The 16983-nt window shown below is 62.0% G+C and overlaps 3 protein-coding genes across 4 annotated transcripts; all 3 read right to left on the minus strand.

Moving 5' to 3' along the window:
* Positions 1–3: 3 nt before the first annotated feature.
* CHLRE_03g170150v5 (uncharacterized protein) lies at positions 4–6427 on the minus strand. The gene is made up of 19 exons (XM_043060859.1): positions 6190–6427; positions 5951–5966; positions 5757–5829; positions 5594–5619; positions 5366–5431; positions 5184–5213; positions 4812–4966; positions 4459–4540; positions 4024–4091; positions 3802–3868; positions 3534–3686; positions 3244–3337; positions 3030–3077; positions 2678–2748; positions 2358–2479; positions 1983–2136; positions 1703–1792; positions 1354–1511; positions 4–1147 (listed from the first exon to the last, which is right to left on the minus strand). Exons 3-19 carry the CDS (start codon positions 5773–5775, stop codon positions 613–615), a joined length of 1938 nt encoding a protein of 645 aa, XP_042925988.1. The 5' UTR covers positions 5776–5829; positions 5951–5966; positions 6190–6427; the 3' UTR covers positions 4–612.
* A 52-nt stretch (positions 6428–6479) lies between these two features.
* Positions 6480–13147, minus strand: CHLRE_03g170200v5 (uncharacterized protein). Of its 2 annotated transcripts, none has more exons than XM_043060860.1 (16): positions 12843–13147; positions 12472–12563; positions 12120–12144; positions 11902–11998; positions 11594–11751; positions 11359–11440; positions 10548–10682; positions 10242–10394; positions 9992–10073; positions 9818–9877; positions 9596–9666; positions 9296–9426; positions 9032–9169; positions 8681–8789; positions 8376–8533; positions 6480–8121 (listed from the first exon to the last, which is right to left on the minus strand). In XM_043060860.1, the coding sequence occupies exons 1-16, from the start codon at positions 13043–13045 to the stop codon at positions 7680–7682; spliced, it is 2136 nt and encodes a 711-aa protein (XP_042925989.1). In that variant the 5' UTR covers positions 13046–13147; the 3' UTR covers positions 6480–7679. Both variants share the same exon structure in this region, with proteins under 2 accessions (XP_042925989.1, XP_042925990.1).
* Positions 13148–13271: 124 nt separating this feature from the next.
* On the minus strand, positions 13272–16927 carry CHLRE_03g170250v5 (uncharacterized protein). Its single transcript, XM_043060862.1, has 8 exons — positions 16576–16927; positions 16417–16494; positions 16039–16197; positions 15696–15864; positions 15259–15356; positions 14891–15072; positions 14519–14582; positions 13272–14308 (listed from the first exon to the last, which is right to left on the minus strand). The coding sequence occupies exons 1-8, from the start codon at positions 16696–16698 to the stop codon at positions 13793–13795; spliced, it is 1389 nt and encodes a 462-aa protein (XP_042925991.1). The 5' UTR covers positions 16699–16927; the 3' UTR covers positions 13272–13792.
* Between the last annotated feature and the right edge of the window lie 56 nt (positions 16928–16983).

The following is a 16983-nucleotide window of genomic DNA, read 5'->3' on the forward strand; positions in this document are numbered from 1 at the left end:
GGCGTTGGGCCGCGTTTACATCTGGTTCTCGGACTTGGGGTGCTTTTTGTCTGGGGCTGTTTGTCTGCCGCAGGGAAGGGACACGCCCATTTTACCTGTGCAACAACTTGAAAGCCAAGGGATCTATCGCCTACGTGCGCATCACCGGCAACCGAATGCCGTTCCACAATCAAACCTGGACGCTTACCCAGCTATGTGCGACTTACGGTATGAGCCATGCGCTGCAAAGGAATCCAGCGGGCGCTTTCTACCGGCACTCTAGGTCGGCGCATGTACCCACAGTGCACTGCCGTGCAGTTCCACGTATTTCCGCTTCAATTCCCACCAGCGTAACCAAGGGCATCTATGCATGAATTGACACGCCATGTACATAGCCACGTGCACAGCCCACAGGCACCACCGTCCCTACCTCGTGATGCCGTATCGCACCCTAAACACACAGCCAAGGGCCGCCCCCACACCCGCTACCATTTATGAAGATGCTAATGTCCTGCGCTGAATTCGGCCGCGCTAGGTGCCATCACGCCCACGCGGCAAGCAACGCCCGCTGCTTTGGCTCGGTTGGCGGCGCCGTCGCATGCCGCAGCCAGTCAAGCTCCGCTCCGCTTCAGCTCACGGCGCGGGCGGCGGCACGTTGAACGCCACGGGGTCTGCAAGTGCGGGATAGCTAGGCGCGCTGGGAGGCGGCGCCGCACCCTGTGGCGGGTAGCCGGCGCCTTGCGGCGGGTAGCCGGGCGCACTGGGCGGTGGCGCCGCGCCAGGTGGCGGGTAGCCGCCAGGAGCGGGGTAGCTGCCAGGAGCGGCGTAGCCGCCGGGAGCGGGGTAGCCGCCGGGGGCACCCGGCGGCGGCGGCGGCGGCGCGCTGGGCGGCGGGTAGGCGCCTGGCGGCGGCGCACCGGGTGTCGAGTAGGAGCCGGCGGGAGCTGCACCTGGCGGGTAGCTACCAGGTGGTGGCGGCGCACCCGGCGGCGGGTAGGCGCCGGGCGGCGGGTAGCCGCCCCCAGGAGCGCCCGGCGGCGGTGCACCGGGCGGCGGGTAGCCCCCGGGTGCCCCTGGGGGTGGGGCGCCTGGCGGCGGAGCGGCGTGGCCGCCGGGGTGCATGGTTGGCGCCGCTGTGAGCGGCGGAGGACACTGCACGTTGTTGGCCCTGCGCATTTAGCAAAGTTGTGGGCAGCAGCACGTAAGCAGTGGTCTAGTGCATGGAACTGGAGCTGGCGCGTTGAGTGGCCTGCATGGAACTGGAGCTGGCGCGTTGAGTGGCCCAGCATCAGGGCGCGGCGTAAACAACTTGCCGCTGAGCGCTTTGGCACGCACACGAGCTCCTGCCCGCTCCGCCAGCCAATACCAACTCACCGCATGTACTCTAGCAGCTGCCCCGGCAGCTCCGCTAGCAGCTCCTGCGCCAGACGCACGCCGTCGCCCGCGTACTTCTCAAACTCCACAAACTGCACGATGTCGCGGACCGCGGTGCGGTTGCCGCTCGACAGCTTGCGGTCGTCCGAGTCCAGCGTCTGTCACGCAGGCACACGAGACCGGTACGCAAAGCTCACATGGATTGCGTCGGCCACTGGAAAGGCGGGGATTGTACCGTAGTTGAAGCCCCAGGCCCAGCCCACACAGTCGCTTCGGTGGTGCAGTTACCGAGCTTTCTAGCCACAACTGCAGCGTCACGCCGCCCCCTCGAGCCCCCTGACACACTCACGTGCATGTCGCCGAAGTTGTCCCTGCCCACGCCCACGATGAGGATGGACATGGGCAGCGCCGACGCCTCGATGATGGCGTTGATGGTGTCCTGCGGCCGCAACCCGTACACAGCGCAGTTTGCACACGTGCCGGGTAGGCACCGTCAGGACCACCACGCCAGGTCAAGAGCTGGACAAGGCAAGACACGACACATCGACACATGGATGCAATGCCTGCCCATTGAACAACAGGCCCCCGTGCTCGCTCCCTCTCCCGTTGCGGCGTGCACCGGCACGCACCGGCATGTCCATGATGGCTCCGTCCGTGAGGATGAGCAGCACCGTGTACTTGGGCGGCTTGGCGCCCACGGTGGCGCGCGCCCGCTGGATGGTGGCGCGGATGATGGGCGCGAACAGCGTGGGGCCGGACAGAGACCACGTGCCCAGAGCCTGACTGCGGGGAGGGGGGGCAGCGGGGCGGGGAGCAGCAGGGAGGGGAGGACAGGCGTGGGGGCCGGTTTACCTTGTGCTGGCATGTGTGAGGATTGGACCAGACGGCGCAAATGCGAGGAGGAGGGAGGAAGCGGCAGGCGCAGGGCGCGGCGTGCGGGCTGGTGAAGCGCTCCGAAGGGGGCTGTGGATTGCGGGCTGGCACAAGGCCCGCGCGACACGCACCGATAGGCGGCCAGCAGCCCGTTGACGCCGATGCAGGTGCTGTCGGGCGGCGCGCCCATGGGGAAGCAGTGGTCGGTGGGGTTCTTGCCGTACACGCCGCCGAAGCCGAACATGGGGAAGCTCTGCAGCACATGGCAAAAACACCGCGCTCCAATGCGTTGGCTTCCACACACAAGGTCGTGGCTGCTGCTGGGGCCTTCGCTAACCTTTCATCCCAGTCCAGTATTAGCGTGTGTGAGACGGGGTCACCCGCAAGCACCCGGAACCACCTCAAAAGGGCCCTCTGCCCTGCTGCCATGATTCACCCCCCTCCCCTGCACCTTGTCGTGGTCATAGTGCTCCAGGATGGCCCCAATGCCCATGATGGCCTTCTCGTACTGGGTGGGGCCAGCTGCAGGGGAGCGCGGGAAGGACAGGGCCGCAGACAGACCCTCAGACACATTAGCATGAGGAGCATTGCAGGGCGCATTGGGGCGCACATCTTTCTTGCTTCGCTGTCACCAACGCGCCTCCGGACTCAACAGGAGCTAGTGGGCCGCATGGACTCCAAGCCATGTAACATGCTCATGCTCACAACTGGTGTGCGCCCACAGAACGAGCAGGCGGGTTCGGCGCTGGAAGGACACGAGGAGGGGAGGGCACAGACGTGCTGGTGATGCAAGCGGCGCTCACCTGAGAAGTAGTGCTTGGAGGCGCGCTCCCGCGGGTCGCCATTGGAGGCTGCGGTGGGGGAATGGGATGTGGCACGTTTGTAGTTTGACATGGACAGACATACTTACTTGGCCAAGTCACATCGCAGCCCTGCCGGAATTTCGGGGTTTGCAATTTGCCGGGCGGGCCACGCGCAGGTGCTGCAAAGGGCAGGGGAAATCGCGCGGCGCCGCACCCGTGAAGTCCACGGCCACAACGAAGCCGATTTCGGTGCCGCCAGTCAGGTAGTCGACGAAGGTCGAGCGCGTCTGCACCGTGAACGAGTTGATCTGCGGAGGGGCCCAGGGAAAGGAAGAGGGCAGGGGTCACACACCGGAGTTACGTTCTGCATTGAAGATCCTTTTCTGCGCAAGCGCTTCCCATCCTACTCCTCACACTCCTCCACCTCCACCTCCACCTCCTCCTCCTCCTCCTCCTCCTCCTCCTCCTCCTCCTCCACACCCCCACCCTCACCCACACACGTACCTGCAGCGTGCCGTACTCGCCAGGCGGCTTTCCACGCGGCGGGTTGAGGGTGACAAAGGACCCCGCCTTCGACCCCAGCTCGATCATGCGCTCTGTGCTCAGCTCCACCCAACCCAGCGGCCGGTGAGACCCGTTTGACTCGTAATCAAACACCTGCGGTGTCAGTCAGCCAGGCGCGGTCTGAAGCCGCCCGTACTGGTGCTGCCATGCACGTCACCATGTCGATTGTCAGCAATATACATTGCCGCGTCGCGGCTGCCCCACCTACCTCCAGCTTCAACGGCCGGACGAGGTCGCCATTGCACAGCTGCGTCGCCCGCACCACAATCTCGTCCCTACGGCACCGAAGCAGGGATCGCACAGCGTACTGGACTCGCGTCGTTCATGTGCCACGGCGTCAACAGAGGATGGCGTAGCCAGTCGTGTCGACACGTGCACACCAAGCCCCTGGCAGGCCTGCCCCCGCTGCGGCGTAATGCGCGACGCTCACCACGACGGGTTCAGGTTGTCCCGCCGCACGCCCGTCTTGTACACAGGCAGCCAGGTGGTGCCGTCATCCTGCAGCCGTGCCAGGACAACACACACACACACACACACACACACACGCGCGCACGCACACACATGCAAACACACACAGTAGCAGGTATGCGAGGGAATGTCAGGTAACCTCCGTATGCCGTCGCGTTGCTGCATCGCATACACTGTCTTTGCGCTTTGTTCTCCTGTGCTCTTTGACACGCACAAACACACGAGGTACATGCGTGGGTGCCAGCTGGCACCGTTCCCAGAATGTGCCGGTGCATACAGCTGCGAGACACCCTCCCCACCACGGCTCTGCTCATCCACTCACACATCCATCCGCCCCCTGAAATCGCCCTCTTGAACACCCCTGCATTTCCCCGCCCGCCGGAGCCCGCTGCCGTACCTGCATGCGGCTGATCTGCACGAAGGGGTCGGACTTGGAGAAGCGCTCCACGTTCTTCAGCTTCTGAGCCGACAGTTTGATCCTGGTAATGCGACGGTGCGCCACGACCAAGCGATGAGAGTGGGTCAGGACCAGATTGCAGTCGTAAGGCACGCGCAGGCATGCCACAATCACGCATGCCGGTCGCGAACCGCTTGCTTGACAAGCGTGCAAAGGTGCGTGTTAGGCTTGACACATCGTCGACCCCGGGTGTTATTTTGCGCTGTTCCTAGTGACAAACGCGTGCATATATATGTGTACATTTTCCTTGCCGTGTGCTCTTCAACCCACATGCGTTTTGCCCACACACGCACCTGTACACCTCCTTGGCGTTGGACATCTCCTCCCCAATCAGGACCACCGTGGACTGCGTGTTGCGGCCCTCCTTGTTGGTCATGGTGCGGCCCAGCTTCTTGCCCTGTGCCGTCACCACCTCGCTCAGTGTGAACTCCGCCTGCCCCAGGAAGTCCTGTGCGCGTGGTGGCGGCGGCAGGAGGCGGCGGCAGGCAGGAGGCGGTGGCGGTGGAGGTGGCGGCGATGGTGGCCGGTGATGGTAAGGTATGTGTCGTGTGGTGTTGGAAAATACAGGAGCATTAAGAGCCAGGACCCTGGCCGCAGGCATGTTGATGCCAACCAGTCACCGATGAGTGCCGTACGCGTTTTTATACCATGCCGGCCCAACTTACACATTTGTTGGGGTCGATGCTGGCGATGTTCTGTGGCGGGTTGGTTGCAGGGGGGAATTGCATTAAGCGCACATACAATGATCCATAATGCCAGCGCTCACAACAGGCTGCCACCTACAGCGTATGGCCGCCCACTGCCACACCTGTTTTGAGACAGCGTTTGACAGAGGCCGGGGTCTTACCTGGCCCTTGTCGACGTCCACGAACAAGATCTTGAAGCTTTGGATTCTCTCAAAGTTGTACAGGATCTGTTTGGTTGGCAGGGGTAGTTATCAGCTACGAGGCGTCATCGTCGTGCACTGCTCTCGCAGACACCCTGTTGTGGGCCAACGCACCTCCAAACCCTTCTTCTCACCCCAGTCCCAGGCAAACCGCACGGGGACCCCCCTCCTTCCACCGCGGATACCCACCTTGAATCGGTGAACGAAGTTGGGGTCTGCAGAGGCGAGTAGGGCAATGGCGAGAGGGGGCACCAAGTTAGGGACGTGGACCTGTTGTGTGCGGTGTCGAGCTACAGGCACCTCCGACCCAGGAATTCGTGCGAAAGCTGGTCCAACCACCACTGTCACGTACCCTGGTTGTTTGCAATCATCTCTGTGCGGCCGAACTCTACCCAGCTTCCCTCCTTTTTCTCGTAGAGCACGGCCTATCATAGAGCGAGTGCAGAAAGGGCAAGTCACGCGGGTTCACAAAAAACAGCACGCCGGTCTAGGATTGCATCGGCAGGGGCTGGCCAAAGCTCCTAAACCAGTCTACACCAACCTCACCATGGCGTCTGATTTGCTGTAGGCCCCGTTCCGTTTGTGGGGGGGGGCGACAAGTTGTGGAGGGTGCGGGCGTTAGACAACGCGGTGTGTGTGGGGGGGGGGGGGGGGGGGCCGCTGCCGAGCAGTTGGTGCAAGGGCAACTGGAGGTAATTGCAGATCACTTTCGCCGGTATGCAGTCACTGTGCTCTCTTTGCAAGACTCCTCTCGGAAGAGCAGCGCCCCTTGGAATCGGCCACACCTGAACACATCTGCATCCTTTAGCCGCCTAGCTCCCACTGAAAGCATAATCCATGTGCAGTAGGCCAAAGAGCCTCCAAGCAGCTCCTGGGCCTCAATATCCTGCTCCTTAATGCTCTCGCCAGTGTACGCCCTCCCCGCTGCATAATCTGAAGACACATCTGAACCAAAACAATTGCCCATTTCAAATCGGATATTGCGGTCAGGTATGGAAAGCCACTCTGTGCTGTTGACGTGAGAGTCAAACGTTGACTTATTTGCGCGCAGGCAAGGCTAAAGGTCGCTGCTATTGGTCAGCTCATAAATCAATGCATATGAGTTATGGCGCGGGCTTCGTTTCGTAGTGAGAACGGGCGACGCGCACGGCCACGATTGCCCGTGGCGAAACCCGCTACCCCCCGCGCTCGCCGGCCCGTCATCAACGTGCTTGAAACACAACACAAGCGAACATGCGTCCTCACGCACTCAGGCCCGCCACGGCGCCAACCCCCGCTTCAAACACGACTTGTGCACTAACATTCCCCACACCCTTGTCGTTGTCGAACTATCCCCTTACAGCTACTACGTTATTGCCATGACATTAACAAGAAAGTGATCTTCCCGCGCAAGGGAAAACTGGGCAGCGCCCACGTCTCCAGTCTGAGGCCGCAAGCGTCTACCTCATCTCCCGTACATACCGTAGCCGGGGCCGGTTTGTACAGGCACCGCCCGCCATTTGTCCAGCCACGTCCGGCTATTAGGAACAAGCACAGCCAGATCAAGACAACCAAACGGCAGGTAATTCTGTAGCCACAAAAATCCTCACTGCTGCGTCCTACCACACGCTTTGCTGCAGCAAAAACCATTAACCGGCCGGCCTCAACCTGCGCGCCGGCGCCGCTTCTTGGGCGACGCCGCGCTCCTCCACGTGGCCTTGCTCGCCCCGCCCCCCTTACGCACATGTACGCCGCAACTGCTGGGTCCAGGGCCGCTGCCGCCGGGCCAAGGGCCGCTACTGCTGCTGCTGGTGGGGCCAGGCCCTCCACCACCACCGCCTACTATTGCCATGACATTAACAAGTCAACGCAATATTTCTATCATGTGTCTTTCATTACAGCGCCTGTGACATGAGCCTCAGCGCCCTCCCATCTGCCTCAGCGCCCCACCATCAGGAGCACCCCAATAAGAGTAACCCTATCAACCCCACCAACACACGACACTATGCCCAATTGCCGATAATACCGGCAACCTGTGGCAATGCCCTAGTACCGTAGCTATGCCACCGCCCATCTCCAATTCCGGCCAGCTGTACTTACCTTCCCACCCACCATCAGGATGTAATTTAAGGGCATCAGTCTCGTTCGTTCACTTTCAGATGCGAGCTACGCATAGTCCCAGCGCTGCCCAACCGAACTATGGTGACCATTCCCGTTAGTTACGTCTCCCTTCACTATTCAGTGCTCTGTTGTCTGCTGTGGAGGACTTCACCACGATGGCCTGCTTGGCCTGCTCTCAAGGGGCCGCAGCAGCAGTCGGAGCTTGACCTGGTGTTACCGGCTGCTGCGGGTATGCAGCCGGTGTCTGGGCTGGGTAGGCCGCCGCCGGCTGCTGCGGGTACACCCCAGGCGCCTGCTGCGGGTAAGCCCCGGGAGGCGGCGGCGGGACGCCACCCGGCGCCTGGGGCGGGTACGCAGCCGGCGCCTGGGGTGGGTAACCACCGGGCGGGGGCGGCGGGTAGGCCCCAGGTGCTTGCTGGGGATAGCCAGCCGGTGGCGGCGGCGGGACGCCACCAGGCGCCTGGGGTGGGTAACCGGCCGGTGCCTGGGGTGGGTAGCCGCCGGGCGGCAGGGGCGGCGGCGGGTGTGCTCCAGGCACCTGCGGCGGGTAGCCGGCCGGAGGCGGCGCAGCGGCCTGCTGTGCCGCCCAGATGTTGGGGCACGGGATGTTTTTGGCCCTGCACCGACCAAGAGGAAAGAAAGGACGGAATCAACAGCCGGTTCAGGCGGGGTGCAGGTCACAAGTTTACGCGCCGGGACACAGCAAGTTGGCCGTAGCACGGGAGCGAATACCGCGACCGCGATGTCAAATCGCTGTCGCAGTCATGAAAGGACACGCACACATGCCCTGCAAACCCATCGCCCACGCATAGCAAGCACAGCCATGCCCCACGCGACGGACAGACCTCCCCTTTTCCAGCCACTGACTTACCGCATGTAGTCAAGGAACTGCCCCGGCAGCTCCGCTAGCAGCTCCTGCGCCAGACGCACGCCGTCGCCCGCGTACTTCTCAATCTCCACAAACTGCACGATATCGCGTGCAGCCGTCTTGCCCCCGGCCGACAGCTTGGTCTTGTCAGCGTCCAGTTTCTGTGCAAAGGAGTAGCGTCGTGGGCTCAGGCTTAAGAGTTAGGAACTCACCGAACAGCGCTTCGGCTGCGGTGCCATAGATTGCGCATGCCGTGCGTGACACAACTCCACTCGCACACAGCCACTAGCGCTCCCTGCAACACTCACATTCATCTTGGTGAACTCGTCGCGGCCGATGCCGACGATGAGGATGGACATGGGCAAGTGGGAGGCGTCGATGATGGCCTCGATGGTGTTGGACATGTCCATCACGTCCCTGCGCCACCAGCGCCACCCACAGGGAACAATTAGTTAAGAGCTGGTCACGGCTTGAGAGCTGCGAGCACGTCGTGGCCGTGCCTGTCTCGCCTCCGCTCAAGGTCCCCGCCTGGCCAAGCTCCTCTCCTCGTCAAGCTCTCTTTCGTGCAAGCCCCACCGCCCTTCCCGTGCCCCCAAAAGCCCCTGCCTCCAGCCCAATGCCCCTACCCCCGCGCATTAGTTCTTCTACCGGTCACCCACCCGTCTGTCATGATGAGAAGAACAGTGTACTTTGGCGCGCCGCCGGCGTTGACGGTCTCGCGCGCCATGTCGGCCGCGCGGCGGATGACCGGCGCGAAGTAGGTGGGGCCCGATAGCGACCATTCGACCAGCCCGCGCCTGCACACGGTGTAAACGCGGAGCGCCGAACATCGAACTAGGGCCCGGCAACCTTGCTGAACAAACTCGCATGTGCGCATCAGCCTGAAGCGGCTTAATTGCAGGCATTGACAGTGTGGCACTCACTTGTACGCCTCCAGCAAACCCGGAATGCCCAGGCATACGCCGTCGGGCCCGTTTGGCCCCATCGGGAAGCAGTGGTCAGTGGAGCCGCCTGAGCCGCGCCGGACGCCGCCGAAGCCGAACATGGGAAATGCCTGCCGTGAGGGCCGGGCAAAATGCGGCCGGCGTCAAGGCGCAGATGGATGGCCGGGCGTGTCTACGCCGCCTTGCGCGAAGCCCTGCCCTCGCAGCTGGCAAGTAAGCGGCGTAAGCATATCTAGACGTCCTGATAGCCACCCAGCTGCTGCTCCCATGCACACGTACCTTGTCAAAATCATAGTAGCTGATAATGCCGCCCACACCCATAATGGCTCGCTCGTATTGCGTGGGGCCGTCTGCAGCCGGCGGCGCGAGGGGCAGGGGCAGGCTAGCTCACAGTGCGGCCGGCAAAATCAAGGCGGGCAAGTCGATTGAGTAGTGCCGGAGGAAGCACATGTCAGATTTGCACCGCTTGTCCCCTTATCCCGACTGCCCTCTGCCACTCACCACCCTGGTAGTGCTTGGACGACCTGTTCTGGGGCTCGCCGTTGCTTGCCGTGAAATCCACTGTCAGACATCATACGTGATTGTGCCGGTGGCGTTAGCCAGGCTAAAATACACCCAGCGACCGGACCTGAAACCCCATGTGCTCAAGCTAGCGCGCACCCACCCGCCACCCACCCGCCACTACAAAGCCGATTTCGGTGCCTCCCGTAATGTAGTCCAAGAAGGACGCCTTGGTCTCCGTCACGAAGCCCTGGATCTGTGGCGGTAGGTGGCGACATGGGAAAGGCAACGTGGGCGGCAAGGCACAGAACGTCAGCGATTTGACGGGTACGCAAAGAACTTGCAGCCCGTAACGAACCCACGCGGCGCTGTATCAGCATGTATGCTGCTCCAGATGTGAATTCAAGCTTGATGCGTGTCGTACCTGCAGGCTGCCGTAGTTGCCGGGCTTGGAGCCGGCCGGCGGCTGCAGCGGCACCGTGGCGCCGTGCTGCGCCGCCAGCTCCATCATGCGCTGCGTGCTGAGGTCCACCTGGCCCAGCAGCTGGTGGTTGCCCGACACCGAGTAGTCAAACACCTGGGGGGATGACAAAGGGTTTGGGTTTGAAAGGTCTATCAATCATAATGATAAGAACGACACATGTAGGGCTGTGACGACTGAGGAATAAGGCACCCCACAACAGCAGGCCTCGCAGCGCTATGGAGCCACGGCTGGCCCATCCCGCCACACCTGCAGCCTCAGCGGGCGGTAGATGTCTCCGTTGTTGAGCTGCGCTGCCCGCACGTTCACGTCCTTCCACACCGGCTTGAGGCAGTTGTTCACCACGTTGGTCTTGTACACCGGGAGCCACGTCACGCCATCCTCCTGCAGACGTGTGTGTGCCCCCGATACAGCATTTGGGTCAGGCCGTAACGAACCACCTCCACGCGACAGACTCAACCGCCCTGCCTCTGTCACCGCCAGCTCTGACCGCTGCAGGTCCTCGCAATGCAGCATACTCCCGTGGCACCCGGGTCCTGGCACCCCAAAATCTCCCGGGATGATGCTTTTTCGCTTGTAAGGTCTAATACATGTCATATGAAGGTAGTTAGCATAGCCCGGGAGGCCATACGCCCTGCCACGCCGAAGCAATATCCTCGCGAAATGCCGGGATGCCGCCATGGCGGTGAATGACGACTTATGATTTTTGTCTAGTTATGTGTCCCAAACATATGCATATGCAGTATAAAGCTATATATTATTGCTTGGAGCGGCCGGATTGCACCAACGGCTCCGGTCGGCCCCACTGCTCGCTGGCACGCTCTGGCACGTCAACAGGGTGCCCAGACGCCGGGCGTCCTAGCGGGCGGTCCCCACAATTGCAACATCCCAAATCCCGTCAGTGACTTGTACTATATGTCAGCTACTAATGTCCCGAGTTTCAGATGTTGGAACGGGGGTGAGCGTCATCCCTGATCATCCCGGGAGATTTTGGGGTGCCAGGACCCGGGTGCCACGGGAGTATGGCAATGCAGGTCTTTCGTATCATCCATGCACGCACCTGCATGCGGCTGATCTGCAGGTACGGATCGGACTTGCCGAACGTGTCTGCGTTCTTCAGCTCAAACGCCTTGAGCTGGAACCTGTGAAAAGGCGGCGCTGGCACGCATTGGCTCAGTCAGAGTTTGGGTGGCCAAGTGTCTTTCCCGTCCACTCCGGGGTGCCCTCACTTGGCCACTCTGCACCCCACATTTCCCCTCCCAGGCTCCTGTCAGCCTGCTCCCTACCGACCCCACCTGTACACGTCTTTGCACGCCGACACCTCCTCCGGCACCAGCAGCATGGTGGAGCTCTCCCACGCCTCGCCGTTCTTCTTCTGCAGCGGCCGCTCGTAGCGCTTGGCGCGCGCCGTGACCACCTCGCCCAGTTCAAACTCGGCTTTACCCAGAAAGTTCTGTTTTGGTGAACATGACGGTATGCAGCGTGTGATGTGTGCGCATGTGCAAGTGTTGATGGCACGAGGCCACGAGCTGTGTTTGCGTCAGTTGTGCCGCTGCCGTCGTGCTCTTTCGCTACCCCGAGCCCCTTTCATGCAGCTACTCACGCAGTCGTCGGGCGAAATGCTGCTGGGGTCCTGACCCTTGTCCACATCCACCACTATTAGGCGCAGCTTCTGAGTCTTCTCAAAATGGAACACCAGCCTGACCGAGGCGAATGGCACAGGAGACAAAGGGACAAGAGACGTCAGCTGGAGTCCCAGCCTGGAACCAAAAACGTGAAAGAATCTTCAAATGCCGTACTATCCACGCTTTGACTGCTTACCGGAAGCGCTTCACGAAAGCCGGATCTGTAAAGGCACGGCAACAAGGATGCAATGAACACAAGGCATTGGGATCACATCCTAGCCTGGACTATCCCGCCCGCTCCACCGCAAGCCAACTCGTGCGGCTGTGCACCAGACCCAGACCCAGCCGCAGACCCAGCCTTGCCGGGTTTGATACAACACCGGTTTGATGTCGTTTCAAACACGGCGCTTCATCATTGCTGGTCCAGGCCGTGGGTCCAGGCGTTGCGCTTGGTCACCCCCATATCACCCCACCCCCCGAACGGCATGCCCAATGTAATGCAAGCGCACGGGGGGCTTGCTCATGGAGTCCTAAACCCGCTCACGCACCGTAGGTGTTTGCGATCATCTCCGTGCGCCCGACCTCCGCCCATCGCCCGTTGTCCAGCATTTCATAGAGCACGCCCATGGGGTCGCTCTTACTGCGTCCAGGAAAGGAGTCATGGTGGCTTCATGACCCTCGTGGCAAGGGGGTGATCCGAAGCTTCGAGGGCGTGTTTATAGTTACTCAGTTAGGGCGGTCACATCAGCCGCCCGTGCCGGCCCCACGCGTCCACGCCTTGGTTGGAAGAAAACCGAGCCTTGCAGAACCCAACTCAGATAAGCAGTCAGCCTCAATCCCGCAGGCAGTGCGCAAATGGCGACAGCAGTGCGGCTTGGTGTGGAGAAACGGTTTTGGTCAACGATTGGTACCGACCGACCTCAGGGCGTCGGCAGACTTCAAGTTCTGGCAGCTGAGGCTCAATTCCAGCGTTGTGCAGAAACGTGCTCCGCCAGTAAGCAAGCAGACAGCACCCTCGGCGTCGGCAGAACGCGTCGCCAGGTTGCCCGCTTGCTTGCCGCTTGTTCCCCCGACCTCATATTTGCTCTGCGCATCCGTTGCATTGGAGAAACATTGTCCCATCGTGGGGACTGCTTGTCGGCGCTGCTGGGGTTCCGGTCAATAGAATTGCAGCAGAAAGGGTCGGTCTTTTCGGAGGGTGCTCGATTCAAAAGTATGCATGATCGTTATACGTCAGCTCATATTTGTGTGGGCGTATGGGCCAGTGTGGCCGCGGGCATGCTGGGCACGATGGCGCAACATACCACGGCCTTCTCCATTCTGTCGGGCGTGGGCCCGGGGCCGCGGCCATGCTTCAGGTCCTTTCCTCGCTCTGTTCCCTCGGTGCAATCTTGCATCAACATTGCCCAAGGGATGAGATGTTGCGTAATCTCAAGGTTGCCACTCGCACCTGCCTACACCAACGAAGCACGCACAGGACCGTTTGCCCAGCCAACTGGGCGCACCTACCGCACAAACGCACACGCCTCAACTCAGGCGCGACACAGCCACGCAGCAGCTTTGCGTTGACACTGCCTGTCCTCGTCCTCCTGCTAGGCTGCTACCAATGACCCTCGTGCACGGACCTGCCACACTGCACGGTCAGCACGGGCAGCCTAGGCCAGCACCCGTGCGGCCTGCGAACGCTTCCACCAGGGTCCCTGGCTTCCACCCTGCTGCTGCACACCCACTCCACGCCACACCCAATCACACAGGTACACACTGGCATGCATGCAAAAGCCTCCTGCCGTCAGGCGTCAGCCCTCCCACCCACCCCACCCGTGCAATTGCTACACACCTATCACGCCCACCATGAGATCACCCTGTAAGCTACACCGTCATAACCCTGCCCTTGGACCGTGCAGCCAGCGACCACGGCAGCACCGCACAAACAGCCTTCCATTGCAACTCCGCCCACTGGGCCCATGTCCGCTGCTTGCCGTGCCGCCCTTGCTGCCGCAGCCCACGCTGCTCGCGACGCCGTGCGGACGCGCGCTGCCTACGCGCTATCGCCGTCACACTGCTCCTCCTTCCACCGCTGCCGCCCAGCCCAGCCCCTGCTGCAGACGGTAACGGTCCCCCAGCGAATAGCCCACTCGACCGCTCCGCCACACTCCGTCGCGCCTCCATTGCCGCCTGTGCCCGCGCCTCGGCCTCTGGATCCAGAACCATGAAAGCTACAATGGCTGTGCAGTCGTCAATGATGGCGCCACCTCCGGCGCTGTCATTGCTACTGTCCGCACCGCCGCCGCCGCCGCAGTGCTTCTTCCACTGCGCCCGAGCCTCCAGGACCAGCCGCCTCGCCACCTCGTCAGGCGGGTTGCCCACACACGCCCACTCGTGCACCTGGGTGTGAGAGGAAGGGATGGGCACCACGGTCTCATGGGTGCTCAGGCGCGAGGCAGCGCAACAGGCACGTACGAAGCGCGCATCGAGCTTCTGGTGTTATGTACCCTCAACGCACAAACAGTGGTTGCCCTCGCCAAAGCACGCATGCACACACACACACACACACACATACACACACGCACACACACACACACTGCTCCCACGTGCCTTGGCCATGATCTGCTGACTGCTCAGGAACTCGGTGATGCCGTCGCTCACCAGGACCAGGTACCTGCATGAAGGGCACAATAACGAGTGGGTAGGTGCGCGGAGGAATGAAGAAAAGAGCGGCGCGGAATGGCGGAGTCAGGGTACGTAAGCAGGCGCAGGCCAAGGTTCCAGATGCATGGGGATGTTTCTCGAGCCTATGCCGGCCCTCCCCGGGCTGCGTAGTACGGCGGGTAAATCCGCACCGGTGCGATACATGGTGCACTATCGCCCGTTTCATTTTCCCTTCAGAGCGCACACACACACACACACACGCGCGCGCGCACACACACACACACACACACACACACACACGCACACAGGCCGGCGCACCTGTCGTCTACGGTCAGCGGCATGCTGCACAGCTCGGGCACGTGCGTCACGCCCAGGCGCTTGGCGGCCAAGTCGCCCAGGGAGCGCGTGATGCACAGGCCCGGGCCCGTGTCGGCCTTGCGCGCCCACACACGCGGTGGGCCCAACCGCCGCCCGTTGAGCTCGTAGGCGGCGATGCGACCCTGCACACGTGACAGCAGGCGTCACACAGCCGCGATGAGCGAACGTGTGTTGGTGGGGAGCGCCAAGCGTTGTCGCAGCAGATGGCAGACGGTGATAGGGTGACAGGGTGTGCGGCAGAAGGTCAGGTATGTGTGCCGGGCTGGCCTAATCGTAGTCTGTGGTATGTGCCGTGGGGATGTGCTTACCCCGGCCGCCAGCACTCGATTGGCCTCGTGCATGAGGCAGGGCGTGTGGTCGTTGGTTAGCTCGTACGTAACCACCTCGGTGGGGCTCTCGAAACGGCCTGGGCGTGAGGGGCGAGGTGTGAGGGAGCACAACTTCGGGGGTGGCGGCGGTCTGTGGCGGCCAGCGGTGTGCACGACACTGCTGCCACTCGTGCCCTCCTGAACTGTCCAGCCACCTCACCCTCCCGCGCCCACCCGCCCGCCTAACTTCACCCGCCTCCCTGCCTACTTGCACATCCCCTTTTCAGTTCACATCCTTCCATTTTACTCAAAGCCTATCGGGTTTGGCCCCATCCCAATCGCCACCCGCCTGCAACAGGGCCCCTGCCATCCAGCGAAACCTACTGCCGCCGCACCCACGTCGGCATCACCGCCTCCCCACCGGCCCCTGCACCCACCCACGAGGCAGCGGCAGTCTCCGGCGTTGCCCACCACCAGTCCGTCGTCCACCACCAGCGCCACAGTGGCGGTGCAGCCGCTGGCGCCGCAGTCCAGCCCGGGGGTGCTCAGCAGGGCGGCGTGGGCGGCAGCGAAGGCCTCGGACAGCACCTGGTCCGGCTCTCTATCCTGTGGTTGGGCGGGCGGAGGGGTTAAAGGGGCGGGGGGATATCGTGTGGGGGATACCGTGAGGGTGGACTGGGCACGGTGTTTGTGGATGAGGCGCCGAGCGCGAGGAGAAAGGACAAGGGACGGGACAAGGAAAAGGGGCTCGGGGGCTGGGGGCTGTTCTTTCAAGTGCACCTGTGAGTGGCCTTTCAGGATGGACGCGGGCAGGGCCTGGGCCGCCGCTGCCGCCGCCAGTCCGCCGTGCTCGCCGTGCCCGTCCATTACCGCCAGGCACACCAGTGGCGGCTCCGCCTTCTCCACCTCGTGCCGAAGCACCTCTGTCACCAGGCAGTCCTGTGTGGGTTGTGGTGGCGAGTGCCTGTGTTTAGGACTTGAAAGGACAGACAGCTGTCTGGACGGGGGAGTGGACGTATGCAGATGCAGAAGCTGCGGAAGAAGGGCAACTGCTGCCCTGTCTAGTGTAGAGCGGAACATTGATGTGTTGGCACATGCAAGAGCCCCTGGCACAGCGCCACACCCCTCCCCGCGCCCGCCCTTGGTCGGTTGGTTTACCTGGTTGTCCTTATCATCTCCTTTGGAGTCAGTGCCGGCTACTGTATACGACGCGAAGCACAGTTTGACGTTGCCGGCCTGCGAGCACGGCAGCTGGCTGGTCAGTCGGTGGCACCGCGGTGGACAAGCGTCCACACTCTGTGCTGGCCTGTGCCGCACCTGAAGGGCCCGGTTTTTGTTTGTTCCTCGAAGCCTCCGCTGCTGCTGCAGCTCCTGCACGTCCTTCGCCCACGTGCGAAGCGACGCGCCGAGCCGCTCCGGCGCGTTGTGGAGGAAAGGCATGCGGATGCGGCCGAGTGGTTCCAAACCTCACGCAAACACGCGAACCCTAGCGTTTATGAAGCTCTAAGTGCATATGAATGCAAGGAAAGAGGCTGTAAGGGGTGCACCTCCACCAATTCGGGCACTTCAAGGTGCGCCTCCCTGACTCCCCGCGCAGAGTTGGTTTCTGTCCCTCCGGCTGCGTGCAGGTCCGCGAGCAGGTCTGATAATAGTATGTATGCACAAATATTGGTACATTAACTTGGAGCCCTTCTTCTCTGGTGAATTGAATGGGGGCCGTTATGG

This window comes from Chlamydomonas reinhardtii, chromosome 3 (genome assembly GCF_000002595.2).
Source record: "Chlamydomonas reinhardtii strain CC-503 cw92 mt+ chromosome 3, whole genome shotgun sequence".
Classification (NCBI taxonomy): domain Eukaryota; kingdom Viridiplantae; phylum Chlorophyta; class Chlorophyceae; order Chlamydomonadales; family Chlamydomonadaceae; genus Chlamydomonas; species Chlamydomonas reinhardtii.

What these genes read in the sequence shown, in the direction of transcription:
- CHLRE_03g170150v5 (XM_043060859.1), bottom strand. An exon ending in GACAACCTGAACCCGTCGTG is followed by an intron (nt 3,869 to 4,023) that starts GTGAGCGTCGCG and finishes TCGGTGCCGTAG; the next exon opens with GGACGAGATTGTGGTGCGGG. An exon ending in CTCCAAGCACTACTTCTCAG is followed by an intron (nt 2,749 to 3,029) that starts GTGAGCGCCGCT and finishes GCTCCCCTGCAG; the next exon opens with CTGGCCCCACCCAGTACGAG.
- CHLRE_03g170200v5 (XM_043060860.1), bottom strand. Translation starts at nt 13,045, where the DNA reads ATGGGACAATGTTTCTCCAATGCAACGGATGCGCAGAGCAAATATGAG. An exon ending in AAGTCTGCCGACGCCCTGAG is followed by an intron (nt 12,564 to 12,842) that starts GTCGGTCGGTAC and finishes TCCTGGACGCAG; the next exon opens with TAAGAGCGACCCCATGGGCG. An exon ending in GCATTTCGCCCGACGACTGC is followed by an intron (nt 11,752 to 11,901) that starts GTGAGTAGCTGC and finishes TCACCAAAACAG; the next exon opens with AACTTTCTGGGTAAAGCCGA.
- CHLRE_03g170250v5 (XM_043060862.1), bottom strand. Translation starts at nt 16,698, where the DNA reads ATGCCTTTCCTCCACAACGCGCCGGAGCGGCTCGGCGCGTCGCTTCGC. An exon ending in TCCTGAAAGGCCACTCACAG is followed by an intron (nt 15,865 to 16,038) that starts GTGCACTTGAAA and finishes GCCCAACCACAG; the next exon opens with GATAGAGAGCCGGACCAGGT. An exon ending in GTCAGCAGATCATGGCCAAG is followed by an intron (nt 14,309 to 14,518) that starts GCACGTGGGAGC and finishes TCTCACACCCAG; the next exon opens with GTGCACGAGTGGGCGTGTGT.